The 15478-nt window shown below is 37.0% G+C and overlaps 1 protein-coding gene across 5 annotated transcripts in view; it reads right to left on the bottom strand.

Moving 5' to 3' along the window:
• l(1)G0020 (RNA cytidine acetyltransferase l(1)G0020) overlaps positions 1-15478 on the bottom strand; it is an 803858-nt gene that overhangs the window by 271907 nt on the left and 516473 nt on the right. For all 5 annotated transcript variants that reach the window (XM_067102059.1, XM_067102057.1, XM_067102060.1 and 2 more), the window contains one exon: positions 6452-6622. In XM_067102059.1, the coding sequence (XP_066958160.1) occupies positions 6452-6622 (171 nt within the window). The remainder of the gene's footprint in view (positions 1-6451; positions 6623-15478) is intronic.

Genomic DNA, 15478 nt, shown 5'->3' with positions numbered 1-15478 from the left:
TTTGTAGTAACAAGCAAACGAAACAGTTTTGTAGTCACATTCCAAGGGAATGTGCTCTACATGCAATACTTTCAAATTATCCACTGTGTTCCAACGCTGGTAAGTTTTCAATTTGTGATGACTACCCTGAGAGGTAGTACCACCACTGGAGCATTTCACATCCATAGTCAGGTTCATGCCAAGAGTTGTCATTTGCCTAAAGGCCTTGTAAGAGGTCGTCATCTGCACCAAATCTTCATCAAAGGGCCCAGGTGTACTCAAATCCTTATAGTCACTAGTCATAAAGGATTGGATAAAGAAAAAAGAAAAATTAAACCTGAAAACCTTAAAAGGATATCATCAGCCTTTTATGGAGTTTATTCTATCACCAATGGCACATGCAAGAACTGACTCCAAAAAGTATACGTCTCTACCCGACCCCACATGGGATGGCACATGATTAGAGTGGCCCAAGTGTAGGCCAAACCCACTTGCTAGGACTGAGAGTATTACAAGAATACAATCATCCCCACCCTAATCATATTATAGGCAAACCGGATAGAATGCCGAGAGTCCTATCCCCAGAACCAGAACCCCCTGGAATCCATGGTCCAGCCTTAAAGAACAGTTCCAGCTTTGAGCTATCAATCTGATATCTCTCAGTTCTGAACATTATCGGGCAGCTGATAGTCCATCCACAGTTCCCACTATTTAGCTTCAGATACAAGCCCATTCCCCGATATGACATCTTTTCCTATTTACCAGGTCCAATAAATTTTGACAAAATTTACTGGACAAAAATTAATCCAAAGAAATATATAATGATATATGGGGACTCTTGGACTCACACCCAGGAACATATTCCTGGGGTTCAAGAGCCCTCTCACCACGTCAAGGTGGTCCCAAGTTGCGGGGGACATAAATGTCTGTGCTGGGGTACTACATGGTCCCCTGGGATAACTTTGCAGTTTTTTTACTTCAAAGAGACTTTGCCCTCTGTAAAGACAAATAGCCTTTGCCTTTTGTAAAGAAAGTAACCCAATAGCATCTATCACCACTCCTATAAGTAATTAGGTGTTCCCTTTTCTTTTTGAAAAATGTGTTTACTTTTGCTTTGTCAGATGCCATGGCAAAGTCCACTATAATCTCTCCTTCTAGCTTTCCCTCCCCTGTCCCATGACCTCCATGCAGCACATGTCCAATGTCCAGTTACGTCATTTTCACCTTCCACATGGCCATTCAAATCTGCCCCCAACACAACCCTCTCATGTTTTCCATCTTCTGCATCACTTGATCCATTTCACTCCATAAGTAGGTCTCTTCTTCTGTGCAACCCACTTGAGGTGCATATGCACTAACAATATCCATACTCCTCCTCCACAGCATATCTTCATTCTCATGATTTGGTCATTCTTCCTATGCATTCTTCAGTTCCCCTGACAGAAATATACCAACTCCATTTCTACCTTGTGCATTTGCCCCTCTATAAAAGAACTAGAATCCGTCACCAAGCTCCTTTGCTTTATTTCCTTTCCATCAAATTCCTTAACACATAAAACATCCACCTTTTTCCTCCTCATACGATCAGCCAACTTCCTTCCTCTCTCTGTCATGGACCCAAAATTAAGCTGGCCTCTCTCAAGCCTGAAAGATAAAGAGCCATATCCTTTAATTACTGGAAGAGAAAAATACCTTATGTACCTAAGATACCGGAAGAATTTAATAAGGTTATCTAAAGAGGTACAGGTTCTGGATATTTCTCACAACAAGCACCAAGATCGATAACTGACCACTGTTGTTGATAATTAATGCTGATACAATCTAACAGAAAGGGGGGGAACTTTCCAAACTTAAGTATTGATTCCCTAGCCACAGTCAACAATCTCCCCAGTGTCAGATGAAGCATGTAGAGGTTTTGATGGAATCTTCTCAAATTAGACTGAGAAGATCTTTCCTGAATGGCAGAAGGCAATTAACATCTACTGCTAAGAGGGGTAGCTCAAGAAACCATTCCATCTGGGGCCAACAAAGAGCTATTAACGTCATCCTCGAGTCCCGATGCTCACAAATTGTTGAGCACTTTCCTTAAAACTACAAATGGAGAAAAAGCGTAATGGTCTAGATTTGACTCTTCTTGAAGAAAGGCATCAACTGCCCATGCCTGCAGATCCTAGCATGGAGAGCAGCAAACTGGGAGTTTCATATTTTGGGTAGTTACAAACAAACTAATGTTTTGGGCTCCCCAAAGGTTCCACAATTTTAGATGGACTTACAGATGAAGAGAACATTCTGATGGAGGAACATGCACTTCCCTGCTGAGTTGGCCTGTGCTAACACTGTTTCTCCCTAGGATGAATTCTGGTAGAAGAATGATGTCCCCAGGCTCTGTCCAAAGGAGAAGTTTTTCTAGCCTGAACAGATCTCTCAATTTTGTGCACCCTTGCCTCCTTATTTGAAGAAGACCGGTTGAATTGTAAGAGTATACTGTGATGATCTTGTCTCTAGACGACTAGATGTAACACTTGCATAAGACCCTCCTAAACTACCAAAAGCTCTTGGTTGTTTACATGCATCTTGCTCTCCTCTACATTCCAGTTCACTGACATTTTAATATCTCCCAGAATAGCTCCTCAACTTGACCACAATGCATCTAAAGATACTGTGAAATTTGGGCTCTCAAGGTCTAGAGGCAGACCCATCAGTAGTCTTGACTGATCTCCCCACTGAAGAAGAGAACTCAAAAGATGTAAATGGATTACCACTAGAGTCAACAGCATAAGACAGGACCCATCGCAACAGTTCTTGAGGCAAAACTGAAATGGTCTTATTCTTATGCTTGCAATGTTGACAAGCCTCTAAAGAGGCCATTTGACCAAAAGAGACAGCCATTTCTTGGCTGGAGGCTTTTCTAACTGTCTACCCATCTCTCTAATACAAAAGAGAGAGAGAGAGAGAGAGAGAGAGAGAGAGAGAGAGAGAGAGAGAGAGAGAGAGAGAGAGAGAGAGAGAGAGAGAGAGAGAGTCGATCTGCATCCCCAGGTAAACAATGGACTAAGTAGCAAAATGTATAGAATTTTCAACAATAATCAGAATGCCCAGCACCATAGCATAGCCAGAAAATCCTTCACCCTCAAGATTGACTGAAATGAGCTGACATGAATTATCCAGCCAGCCAACTATATGAGAACTCAGATTCCTAGCATATGACTCCATCCCACTGATGGCACCAAAACACAGTGAATACCTGTGGAGGTGTGCTCAGACCAATACACACAGCTTTGAATTAGAAGACCTTACCTTCAAAATCAAAGCTTAGATACTTCCTTGACTCAGGGTATACAGGGACGTGGAAGGTGGAAGTATGAGTCCTGCATGTCAATAGAGATCACCTAGTTGCACTTGCAGGATGGTCAACAGGACCAGACTGGATGACTCCATCGAAAAATGAGTCAGGAGACTGGAAATGTCCAATACTAGTCCCCAGCCCCATAAGGCCCTAGAAACATGAAAAAGGCTATTGTAAAACCCCAAAGACTTGTCTAAAACAGGCCTGATTGCTTCCTTGCTTCACAACTGTCTGATCCACAAAACTGAACTTATTTGCATGCTGAAATTACACAGGAAAGGATACTGGGAATGTTGACAAGGGTAGAAGTGCAACAAAAAGTATGACACATCCCTCCATGATAACCTTCACCAACTAACGTTCTGCTCCAAAATTTTGCCAGACACTCCAAAACCTCTGTAGATGTCCTCCTAATGGACCCTGAGGGCTTGAAAGTGATGTTTGGCACCTCTGCAAATCATTCCCGTAGAATGTGAGCCTTGATCACCTCAAAAGGGCTTACTGCACATGGAGGAACTTTGGTGTGGGACCTGCTAAGAGCGCAGGTGCGGGACACTTGAAGGAAAACTTCAAAGGCTGTGTTAAGAATTTCCTACTCTTCTGATTTGAGACATCTTCTGCGATGGTCCTAAACACTTGGAGGTCAAGGAGACGATGATGAGGCATGTCAAAAACACCTATAGGCTGTTAAGCTAGAGCCCTTCATAAGATAATTATGACCACAACTGTTACTGTTTTTTTAAAACTGAGCTAGTAAAAACATGAGACATTTCTTCCAAAGCGTCAGAAATAGCTCCATCAAGGTAAGGTAAGTACTCAAACATCTCATCAAGAACCATCGTCCCTTCAGGAATAATAGGTTGTTTCACCTGGTGAAACAAATAAGCAATCATGCTATGAGTGCTTAAACCAAATTAAATACCGACTTTGCAAGTGCTTACACAACACTATTCGGCCAAAGAACATTATACAGGTTTAAAGAGCTCCTCGCTTCACTGGATCAAGAAGCTTGAAAAAACTTCATTCTAGAACTGGAGAAGGACAACGAGCTGGCATTGTACCTAGGTCATAACATGCAGCTCTATGTGGCTTCATAAAACTACAAACCAAAGCAATCACATTCCATGAACCTGCTTTAAGGAATAACACCTGAGATTGCCTGAAAATGCACCTTAACGATGATGATAATAATAATAATCAGAAATTTCATCGCCTTACTTGCCTGAACAGGAGCCAAGGTAAAAGCCAACAAAAGAGTGCTAACCAACAGGATCATCATTGTAAAAAGATGAGGGTGAGGGTAAAGTGAAGCAACATAATCTCTCCAGCACTTAAAATTCAATGGAGAATCCTCCAAATCAGAGTTGATATCCATCAAATCTAAAAGAAGAACTGGACTGAGATGGTGAAGTGGCAGGCACCTGAAATGTTATGTACCGAGGACCACCAGCAATAACATCACAGGAAGCAGATGGGAAGTGCCAGATAACTGGGAGGGAGCAGATGACTCACTAGATGAGATAATTGGTTGGGAGGGAGATGTTAGATTACAGAAAGCAGAGGATTCTCATAAGACATTACTGCAGTAGCCTTGCACTTCAACAAAAAATCCAAAAGACACAAAAGCTTTAACTTGAGAGATGACCATGCTGAGGTGACAGAAGAGGCCTTCTGCACAACACAATGAGCTGTGGAAGAGGAATAGCAGCTAGTAAAAACAGGTGAGGAATATGAGGAGAGTGGAAGAGGGGGGGACTGAGTGAAGGGGAGGGTTAATGTCACAAACAGAAGAAATAAATGATGATGCAGGGAGAGTAAATGATTGAACAACTGAAGTACTGATTCATGATTCAGAAACTACCGAAGTAACTGGAATACTGTACTATGATAACATTATGATAATGCATAAATTACCTGATGTGACTGGAATACTGTACTATGATAACATTATGATAATGCATAAATTACCTGATGTGACTGGAATACTGTACTATGATAACATTATGATAATGCATAAATTACCTCGCTTAACTCTAACAAATACATCTTATGGAAAATGAGCCGATTTCAAGGCACTAGATGGGTGAGAAAGAGGTGCTGAAGGGTACCAACTTCCATCCTGAGACTTGCCATGTTTCCTTAGCAGAGTGGATGACCTACTGTTGCAAGGCAGTCCATCCCGAGGGCTGGCTACATACAGACGAAGGCTCCGACACCTTCTCTCTTGGGGAGGAAACTGAAAAAGGTGTCACTGTGGGGGGAACCACGATACTTACCCATAATATACTCAATCAAATAACTACCAGATGACAGAAGTAAACTCATATCTCCCTCAAGTTTAGCTATCCATTTCTCCTGAACCATAAAGTGAACATTGGAAGAAGGAGCAAGAGTGAGAGAAGCAACACCAGAGAAAGATGAAAGAACAGAGTAGACATTGCCAGACCTAACTAATTGTCTACATAATCTATTGGTCTCTCACATCTGATACTTCACAAAATTATTCATTGCTCATCAGACCACTATTTCCATTCTTCACAATGAGAAGAAAAATCACACTCAATACCACACATCATGTGGTAATGATGGTCACACATTGTATGACCATCATTCCCAACCGAATGCATTTGGTCTAAACAAAACTCATTCCTACAGCACCTACTGCCTCTATCTCTCCTTGCTGTAGATGACATAATGCAAAACAGAAAGCAAACACAACACCATACAGAAGAAAATCAGCCAAAATGTCATCAAAATTAGAGCCAATTTACACAGTATGACGATAGACATGGCAGGTCAAATTCTGACAAGAGCTTCAACATTCTAATACCAACTGAAGGGAAACAGAAGGTTGTAGACATTCCATCCAGGTCAGGCAAGCATCAACTGTTTGTTTATTTGGAATGCACCTAACAGTGCAAGATGAAAGTTAACTTTAACAGTAAGTAAGATCCGTCCTAAACATAAAAACTGGCATTAATGCTAAACAACTTTAAATTTTTTTCATCCAAAATGACAGTGTATATAATAACATGTCAGTGTCTTGCTAACAATATTTTGCTAACTCATACCATGATATCTGAAACTGTGTCATATATTACCAAAGAAAGAATTAAGAAAACTCACCTTGTGATAAGCAAAAAGAGTATCTCTATTGACATAAAATAACTGACATTTATCAGGCGGTGGTAAATCTCCTGGTATGTCAAATATGGAAGCTTCCAAACACAAAATATCATGAAGCCATCCCTCAACAGGATCCCCACTCTTGTACCTTATAGATTCCTCTAACGTTACCTGGGAAATGGGAGCTACTTTATTATATTTTACAGTTACAAAGTAATACTAATATAAAATAATAATGTCAGTATATATGTGTATATGGGCAGAGTATGCCATTCACCTTTAATTCTATTTTTCCAGTTGTTGAACATATACCTGTAGTTCTCATATTTTGAATTCTGTTCCCCAACACAAGTCCATGCCTTCAAAATATCAATTCAACTTCAATATGTATAGGGGTATACTTGAAGAAATCATACTATCAATAATTTTCACTTTGCATTGCACAAGTTGTTTGCAAAACACACTTACTACTCCTGGAAAACTTCTTCCAGAAGTCCCCTAAAGTTTTGCATGACTGCAAAGAAAAAAAAAAGCCCTTTACAATGGTTAAACCCTTGTGAAGCCTTGAGCTCTTCCTGGAAATGGGGGAGGGTGCCATAATGTGACTGAATCAGGTGTCTGCCCAACAACATTGTATGCCAGATAATTAAAAACATGAGTGGTGACACACCACTCTAAGCTGTCAGCAAGATTATTGTCTGACAAAAAATCAGCATGCAAGTTGATGAACAGAATCACAACTCAATTGTTTGTATCTGTATGCTATGTTCATGAGAAGCCATCAAGGAAGAGTTTTTATTCTGTGACAGACATGAAACAACAAATAAAGCATATGTATTCAATTTGATCCACATGACTTATCAAGGGATTCAGTTCTATTTGTACAAATAGAGCTTCGGCCACAAAAGGAAAAAATCAGGACTTGTTGCTTTGGTTAAGAAGAAAGTCCCCATAAGAGATGCTGGAAAGTCAACCATTGTTGTATATACAAGAGACATGACAAACCCTAAATAACTGCTACACTGAGCACACTAACAGTAACCTGAAAGAACATTTACAAGCTTTTCTTAACTACAGCATCATTCTTCAACATTATGTGGACAACCATGACTGGAAGATTCATCAGAAATGGCCACAAAATGAAACATTTTATTCTTCCCTCTACCATAGGACTAAAGGATATAAACACAAAAATAAATAGCACCCCAGACTTGTTCCAGTCCCTGAAAACCATGCCCACACAATTACTCCAATGCCCTGCCACTACAGACAGATCCAATGAACAAATTTATGTGATTTAATCTTTTATTTTAGGCAAAATGTCTGCAACATGTATTTACACTACTTCCAAACCACATGAAGTCAGTCCTGACATAAAAAATCATGTCAAAGCAATAGTTGTCAGCTATGTATATAGTAAATACAGTACAGTAATACCTCACAGCTTTAATTCATCCCAAGATTTATGACTTACATGACAAAACATAAAATGAATAAATCCATTGAAAAATGACCTAGGCACCATACAAACCCCTGTAAGCAATCACATAATTGATAATACAGTCATTCAAAGATTATTTCATCATCTTTACAGTCATTTTAATAAATTGTATATTTAGATTATAAAAAACATAAATAAAAACCAAAAATATTTACAGGTAATGTACTGTGCATGATGGTTGAGGTTCATGTGCTTGATGGCCAAAGAAAAACCAAAAAGATTTACAGGTAATGTACTGTGCATGATGGTTGAGGTTGCTGTGCTTGATAGCCAGAGGAAGAAGGTGGAGGATGAGACTACACTGACACTTAGTTTTTAAGATTCAGAGTTCATTTTTGGCTCCTTTTTTTGTCATTGCCTGAAGTTTAGTATGCAACCATCAGAAATGAAAAAAAATATTATCATCATATATAAATATTGAAATATATGACCGCGAAAAAAAAATTTCATATATAATTGTATACAAATCGCGCTGTGAGCAAAACGGTTAAAGCTAATGAGTTATTTTTTTTCTTTGTATTGTACACTAAATTGCGATGATTTTGGTATATAACAAATTTTAAAACGATCAAAGCAACACAGAGAAAATATTATCACAAAATGATGCATGAATTCGTAACACGAGGACATAAAAAAAAGTTTTTTAAAAAATTCACCATAAATCGAAATATTGTGCTAGAGACTTCCCGTTTGTTGCAAAATGAAGGTAATTGAATTAATATTACTAGACTGTAAGTGGTTTAGCTTACAATTGCAGTTTTCGACCATTTCAGCCAAGTTAAAGTTGACCGAAAGTAGATTTTTTCTATTTATCGTGATTTACTGCATATGAAAATATTTCAAAACTGATAAAAGCTACAACCATGCGTTATTTTTTGTTGTATTCTACATGAAATTGCGCACATTTCCATATATAAAACTTTATGTAACGACTAAAATAAAACAGTGCAAACATTACGACAAAGTGACGAAAGAATTTCAGAGATGTTCGGCCGAGTTACTGTGCAGACATGAGGAAAAAGTTTTTTTCAAAAATTCACCATAAATCAAAATATTGTGCTAGAGACTTCCAGTTTGTTGCAAAATGAAGGTACATGATTGAATATTACTAGAATGTGAGAGTTTTAGCTTACAATTGCGTTTTTCGATCATTTCGGTCGAGTTAAAGTTGACCGAAGGTTGAAATTTTGGCACTTACCATGATTTATATGAAAATATTTCAAAACTGATAAAAGATACAACCATGATTTATTTTCTGTTGTATTCTACATGAAATTTTGCACATTTCCATATATAAAACTTTATGTAACGACTAATATAAAATGGTGCACACATTATGACAAAGTGACGAAAAAATTTCAGAGATGTTCGGCCGAGTTACCGTGCGCGGACGTAAGGAAAAATTTTTTTTTTTTTTCAAAAATTCACCATAAATCGAAATATTGTGCTGGAGACTTCCAGTTTGTTGCAAAATGAAGGTACATGATTGAATATTACTAGAATGTAAGAGTTTTAGCTTACAATCGCGTTTTTTGACCATTTCGGTCGAGTTAAAGTTGACCGAAAGTTGAAATTTTGGCACATCATGATTTATATGGAAGTATTTCAAAACTGATAAAAGCTACAACCATGAGTTATTTTTTGTTGTATTCTACATGAAATTGCATACATTTCCATATATAAAACTTTATGTAATGACTAATATAAACCGGTGCAAACATTACGACAAAGTGACAAAAGAATTTCTGAGATGTTCGGCCGAGTTACTGCGTGCGGACGTAAGGGAAAAGTTTTTTCAAAAATTCACCATAAATCGAAATATTGTGCTAGAGACTTCCAATTTGTTGCAAAATGAAGGAACATGATTGAATATTACTAGAATGTAAGAGTTTTAGCTTACAATTGCGTTTTTCGACCATTTCGGTCGAGTTAAAGTTGACCGAAGGTTGAAATTTTGGTACTTATCGCGATTTATATGGAAATATTTCAAAACTGATAGAAGCTACAACCATGAGTTATTTTCTGTTGTATTCTACATGAAATTACGCACATTTCCATATATAAAACTTTATGTAACGACTAATATAAACCTGTGCAAACATTACGACAAAATGATGAAAGAATTTCTGAAATTTTCGGACGAGTTACCGGGCGCGGACGTAAGGAAAATTTTTTTTTTCCAAAATTCACCATAAATCGAAATATTGTGCTAGAGACTTCCAATTTGTTGCAAAATGAAGGTAAATGATTGAATATTACTAGAATGTAAGAGTTTTAGCTTACAATTGCGTTTTTCTACCATTTCGGTCGAGTCAAAGTTGACTGTAGGTTGAAATTTTTTGTAGTCGACTTACGGTACGTCCACTCGGCACCCAGCAGGCAATTTTAGTCGACGTACAATACGTCCAGTCGGCGTTTAAGGGTTAATGATTCACTCTGCATGTTTTACGTGAGATTCTGAATAATAATGTTTATGGCAAAATCATCCATATACAAGTTACTTTTAATTCCAATACGTAGATTATTACTGATATCATTTATTGCTAAAGTAAAGTGTGCTACTAAGGACGCTTCCTTGTGGAACACCATTTTCAAGAGGAAATGTACTTGACAATACATAATCAATTCTCACTTGAAAAGTGCGATTTGTCAGAAAGTTTTCGATAAACCTAGGTAAATGTCCACGGATGCTATTTTTATGTAAAGTTTTTAATATTGCATATCTCCATGTAGTATCATATGCCTTTCCAATGTCAAAAAAGACGGCTAGAGTAATTTGTTTTCGTTCAAATCCACTTCATATGTGGTCTTCCAAGTTAGACAGAGAATCCAATGTAGATCTGTTACATTGTGACCCAAATTGAGTGGGACTCAAAATTTTATTTTCTCCAATGTGCCATGTTAGCCGAGCATTTATCATTTTCTCTAGTAATTTGCATAACAACTTGTTAAAGAAATTGGTCTGTAATTGTTTACATTACTGGGATCTTTTCCAGGTTTGGGGATAGGAATAATTATAGCTTTACGCCATTCATCAGGAAATGAATTTCAAAGTCATAAGTGGTTATAAAACTCTAATAAGTCGATGCCATAAGTGGTTATAAAACTCTAATGTCTTTGCCAAAGGTGCTAAATGGCAGATCATTTCAAAACAAATTGTCACCTCCAGGGGCAGATTTATTTCTGTTCATAAGAGTGAATTCCAACTCTTCCATATTAAATTTTCTATTATAATATATATCTTCTATTGTTTCAAAATTTATTGTTATTAATTCTATACTATTTTTCTCTGTGCGGAAATGCTCATCTAAATTATTATCACTACTTACTTTTGCTAAATTTTCTCCTATTACATTACTTATATATTTCTTTAGGATCAAGTATTCATTTCCCATCTTTTATTATGGCATGTCTAGGTGGTTTGACATGGGTACCTTTATTTTTCTGAATTTTTCCCAAATTTTTTGCATGGGAGTATTATTAGAGAGATCTGATACATATTTCCTCCATGAAATGATTCTTCCTTGAATTAATTCTTTTTTAAATTTTGCAGATGTTCTGTTATGTAGAGGTTTTAATGTATGAATTTCCAATAATAATACAGTAATATCGGTAATGTTTTGCTTATTTACTGAACTTTCTATTCAAATTATCTAATCATCTTCCAATTTGGTGTTTTATTTTTACCTGTATTAATTCTGTTAGTTTTTCAGACCACCATGGGACTTTGTGTTTTGTTGGATGAGATTTGGATTCTGATATTGCTTTATCAGCAGCATTTTTAATGAAACCAACAAGAAATTTATTAGTTTCATTATAGTCTTTTAAATATTCAAACAGTGGGATATTCCTAGTGTGAAATTCATATTGCTCCCAATCTGCTTTATAAACGTTGTATTGAAGGACATGCTTGGTTGGATTATTTTGTAATAATGTGACATTAATATTGGGAAATGGTCACTTGTATGCAAGTCGTCAACTGTATTCCAATCCAATCTGTCAACTACGTCTGTTGCACATTGAGTTAAGTCAATTGAGGAAAATGTTCCATGTGTTTTAGAAAGATGTGTGCTGATTTCGTTATCATTTATACAGCACATGTCATATGATTCTATGAATTCTTCTATTTTACTTCCTGCTCTATTTGAGTCTGTACAATTACAGTTCCACATCGGGTTGTAAGCATTAAAATCACCTACTACAGTATTAATGTAGGTTCCTTGACATTATTAAGTAAATCTTTAAGGTTGTCAAAGTAGTAATTTTTATTAGGTTGGTTGTATAAATTATAAATTACATAATTATCGTTTTTTATTAATATTTTAATACTCAATATTTGCAGATCAGTAATGTTTACAGGTACTTTGTCATAACATACTTTATGTACATATATATAGCAGTACCTAAATTTCCTTCTTCCTCTCTAGATGTAGATGCTAAGGTATATTTACCTATTGTTGATATTGTTTTGTTGACATGTTGTAAACATAATATCATTGGTTCGTATTCTTTTAGTAATCGTTATATTTCTCCCAGGTGTAATCTGGTCTGTAGACCATTCACGTTCCATTGTATAATATAACTATTGAAAATATTTCGTTATAGCGGTAGAGTTTTACTCTCTTTTTTTGTATTGTCTATTTGGATTTTTTCTAATAATTTACTCACGACATTTATTTCCTTTTCTTTTTCTTTATAATAAATTAAGTGCCCAATGCACATGCAACCTTTTTCATGGGTGCTCAAATCCGTGGTTTCTTTTTCCTATATTTCATAAAATTTCTTATAATGTTTGTTAAACCATCTTTTGTTATGCTTTTGTTGTTATTGCATAATTCAATGAAACAATCATTACATCCACATGTATTATCATGTATATTTCTTTTTTCATTTGTTCTTGTACCAATTACTGGAGAAAGAGTAATCTCTTCTCCGTTGACATAATCACTGTTACCTATGGTATGGTTCTCTTTCACTTCTTCAGCGTTTTCGACATCTGCCTTCATAGGTTTTCCTATTATTTTTGGAGATAAAGGTATATTCTTAGCTTGTTTTTGTTTTTGTTCCTTTTTCATCTCATTTATTTTTGGTTTAACTGAAGTTTCTCTAATAATAGTTGGTTTCTTCATTTTAGATGGTGTTCTCTCCAAAGGCCTTTTTTTATCTTTAATTTCCCGTCCATCACAACCCTCCTCTGTTACTTCAGTAGTAGCATCCTCCTGTGTTTCTATTTGCATTAATGTTTCAAATGAATTGGATCAAATATTATCCATCTCATTTGTACCTGTTTCTTTATTCTTTACCGTTTTAGTTTTTATTTCTAAATTACTAAATAAACCTGAAAACCTTAAAAAGATATCATCAGCCTTTCATGGAGTTTATTCTTCCACCAATGGCACAAGTGAGAACCAACTCCCAAATGTCTTCTCCCTACCCTACCCTACCCCACAGGGGATGGCACAATATGTTTAGAGTGGCCCAAGTGTAAGCCAAATCCGCTTGCTAGGACTGACAATACTACTGGAATACAATCATCCTCACCCTAATCATGTCATGGGCAAACTAGATAGAATGCTGTGAGTCCTATCCCTAGAACCAGACCCCTCTGGAATCCGTGGTCCAGCCCTAAAGAATAGTTCCGCCTGATATCTCTCAGGTCCAAACATTATTGGGCAGCTGATGGTCCTACCACAGCTCCCACTATTTAGCTTCGGATATAAACCCAATCCCAATTATGATATCTTTTCCTATTAATCAGGTCCAATAAATTTTAGCAAAAGCGGAAAATTCCGCAAAGATTACTTCAGAGAAATACAGAATGGTATATGGGACTCCTGGACTCAAACCTGGGAACAGATTCCTGGGGTTCAAGAGCCCGCTCACCACGTCAAGGTGGTCCCAAATCAAGGGGGCCTCCTCTCCTAAGTAGTCCATGGTCAACTCATTCCTCACAGCTGCTTGTCTTCCTAAAATAACAAGTCAAAATTCTCTCCCCCCAAGTCCATGTTCAACTTTTTGCTCATGGATGCTTGTCTACCTTATATAACAAGACAAAAATCTCCCCCTCCTAGTCCATGTTCAACTTACTGCTCATGACTGCAAGTCTGCCTCAAATAACAAGACAAACATCTCGTTCTCCAAGTCCATGTTCAACTCATCACTCATGGGTGCCTGTCTGCCTTATATAACAAGACAAAAGTCTCCTCCTACAAGTCCATGTTCAACTTGTTGCTCATGGCTGCTTGTCTGCCTCTAATACCAAAACAAAATTCTCTTCCCCCAAGTCTATATTCAACCTGTTGCTCATGGCTGCTTGTCTGCCTCAAATAACAATACAAAATATTACATTCCTCCAAGTCCATATTCTATTTGTTGCTCATGGCTGCTTGTCTGCCTCAAATAACAAGACAAAATTCTCCACCTCTAAGCCTATGCTCAACTTACGGCTCATGGCTACTTGCCTGCCTCGAATAACAAGACAAAATTCTCCTCCTCCCCCAGTCCATATTCAACCTGTTGCTCATGGCTGCTTGCCTGCCTCAAATAACACTGCAGATTCTCTTCTCTAAATCCATGTTCAACTTGTTGCTCATGTTTGCCTCTCTGACTCAAATAACAAAATTAAATTCTCCTCCAAGTACTTGTTCAACTTGTTGCTCATGGCTGTTTGTCTACCTGATATAACAAACTAAAGTTCTCCTTCTACAAGTCGATGTTCAACTTGCTCCTCATGGCTGATTGTCTGCATTAAATAACAAGTGAAAATTCTCCTTCACCAAGTACATGTTCAACTCATTGCTCATGACTGCTTGTCTCTCTCAAATAAGTCAAAATTCTTCTCCAAGTCCATGTTCAACTCATTGCTCATGGCTTCTTGTATGCCTCAAATAACAAAGCAAAATTCTCCTCCTTCAAGTTCATCTTCAACTTGTTGCTTGTGGCTACTTTTACTACCTCAATTAACAAGACAAAATTCTCCTCCTTAAAGTCCATGTTCCACTTGTTCCTCTTGGCTGCTTGTTTGACTTGAACGACAAAACAAAATTCTCCTCCTCCACGTACATGTTCAACTTGTTGCTCATGGTTGCTTGTCTACCTCAAGGGGAGCCCTGATGCCATAAGACCCAATTATAAAGTAAATGACTGTTTCTACCTTACGTTTGAAGGGATTTGATTCAATTTTTACCACTTATTCTACAAGTAATAATGAAAAATCTCTTGAGGGGAAATTTAAACATTCGACCTCTAAACTCATTTGTTTTGCATTTGAAAAAAATCATGACATCACTTTTCAAAATTAATATGTAAAATTAAATGATGGACAGAAAAGTGATTTTCCCGCTGACATAATAAAGATATATAGTTACACTGCTGTAATATTAAGTGAGTGGTTCATGTTATGAGCTCTGTTCAGTTTTGCTTTTCTTATATTAACGTAATTCAGTTTTGTTTTTGTGTTGGATGTTAACATAATTCATTTTTCTTTGCTTTTGGTTTTGATGTCAAATATTAATGTAACTCTGTAA

Source organism: Macrobrachium rosenbergii, chromosome 58, assembly GCF_040412425.1.
Source record: "Macrobrachium rosenbergii isolate ZJJX-2024 chromosome 58, ASM4041242v1, whole genome shotgun sequence".
Taxonomy (NCBI): Eukaryota; Metazoa; Arthropoda; class Malacostraca; order Decapoda; family Palaemonidae; genus Macrobrachium; species Macrobrachium rosenbergii.
Note: the sequence above shows the minus strand (reverse complement) of the source record. Positions and strands in the feature narration are given on the sequence as shown.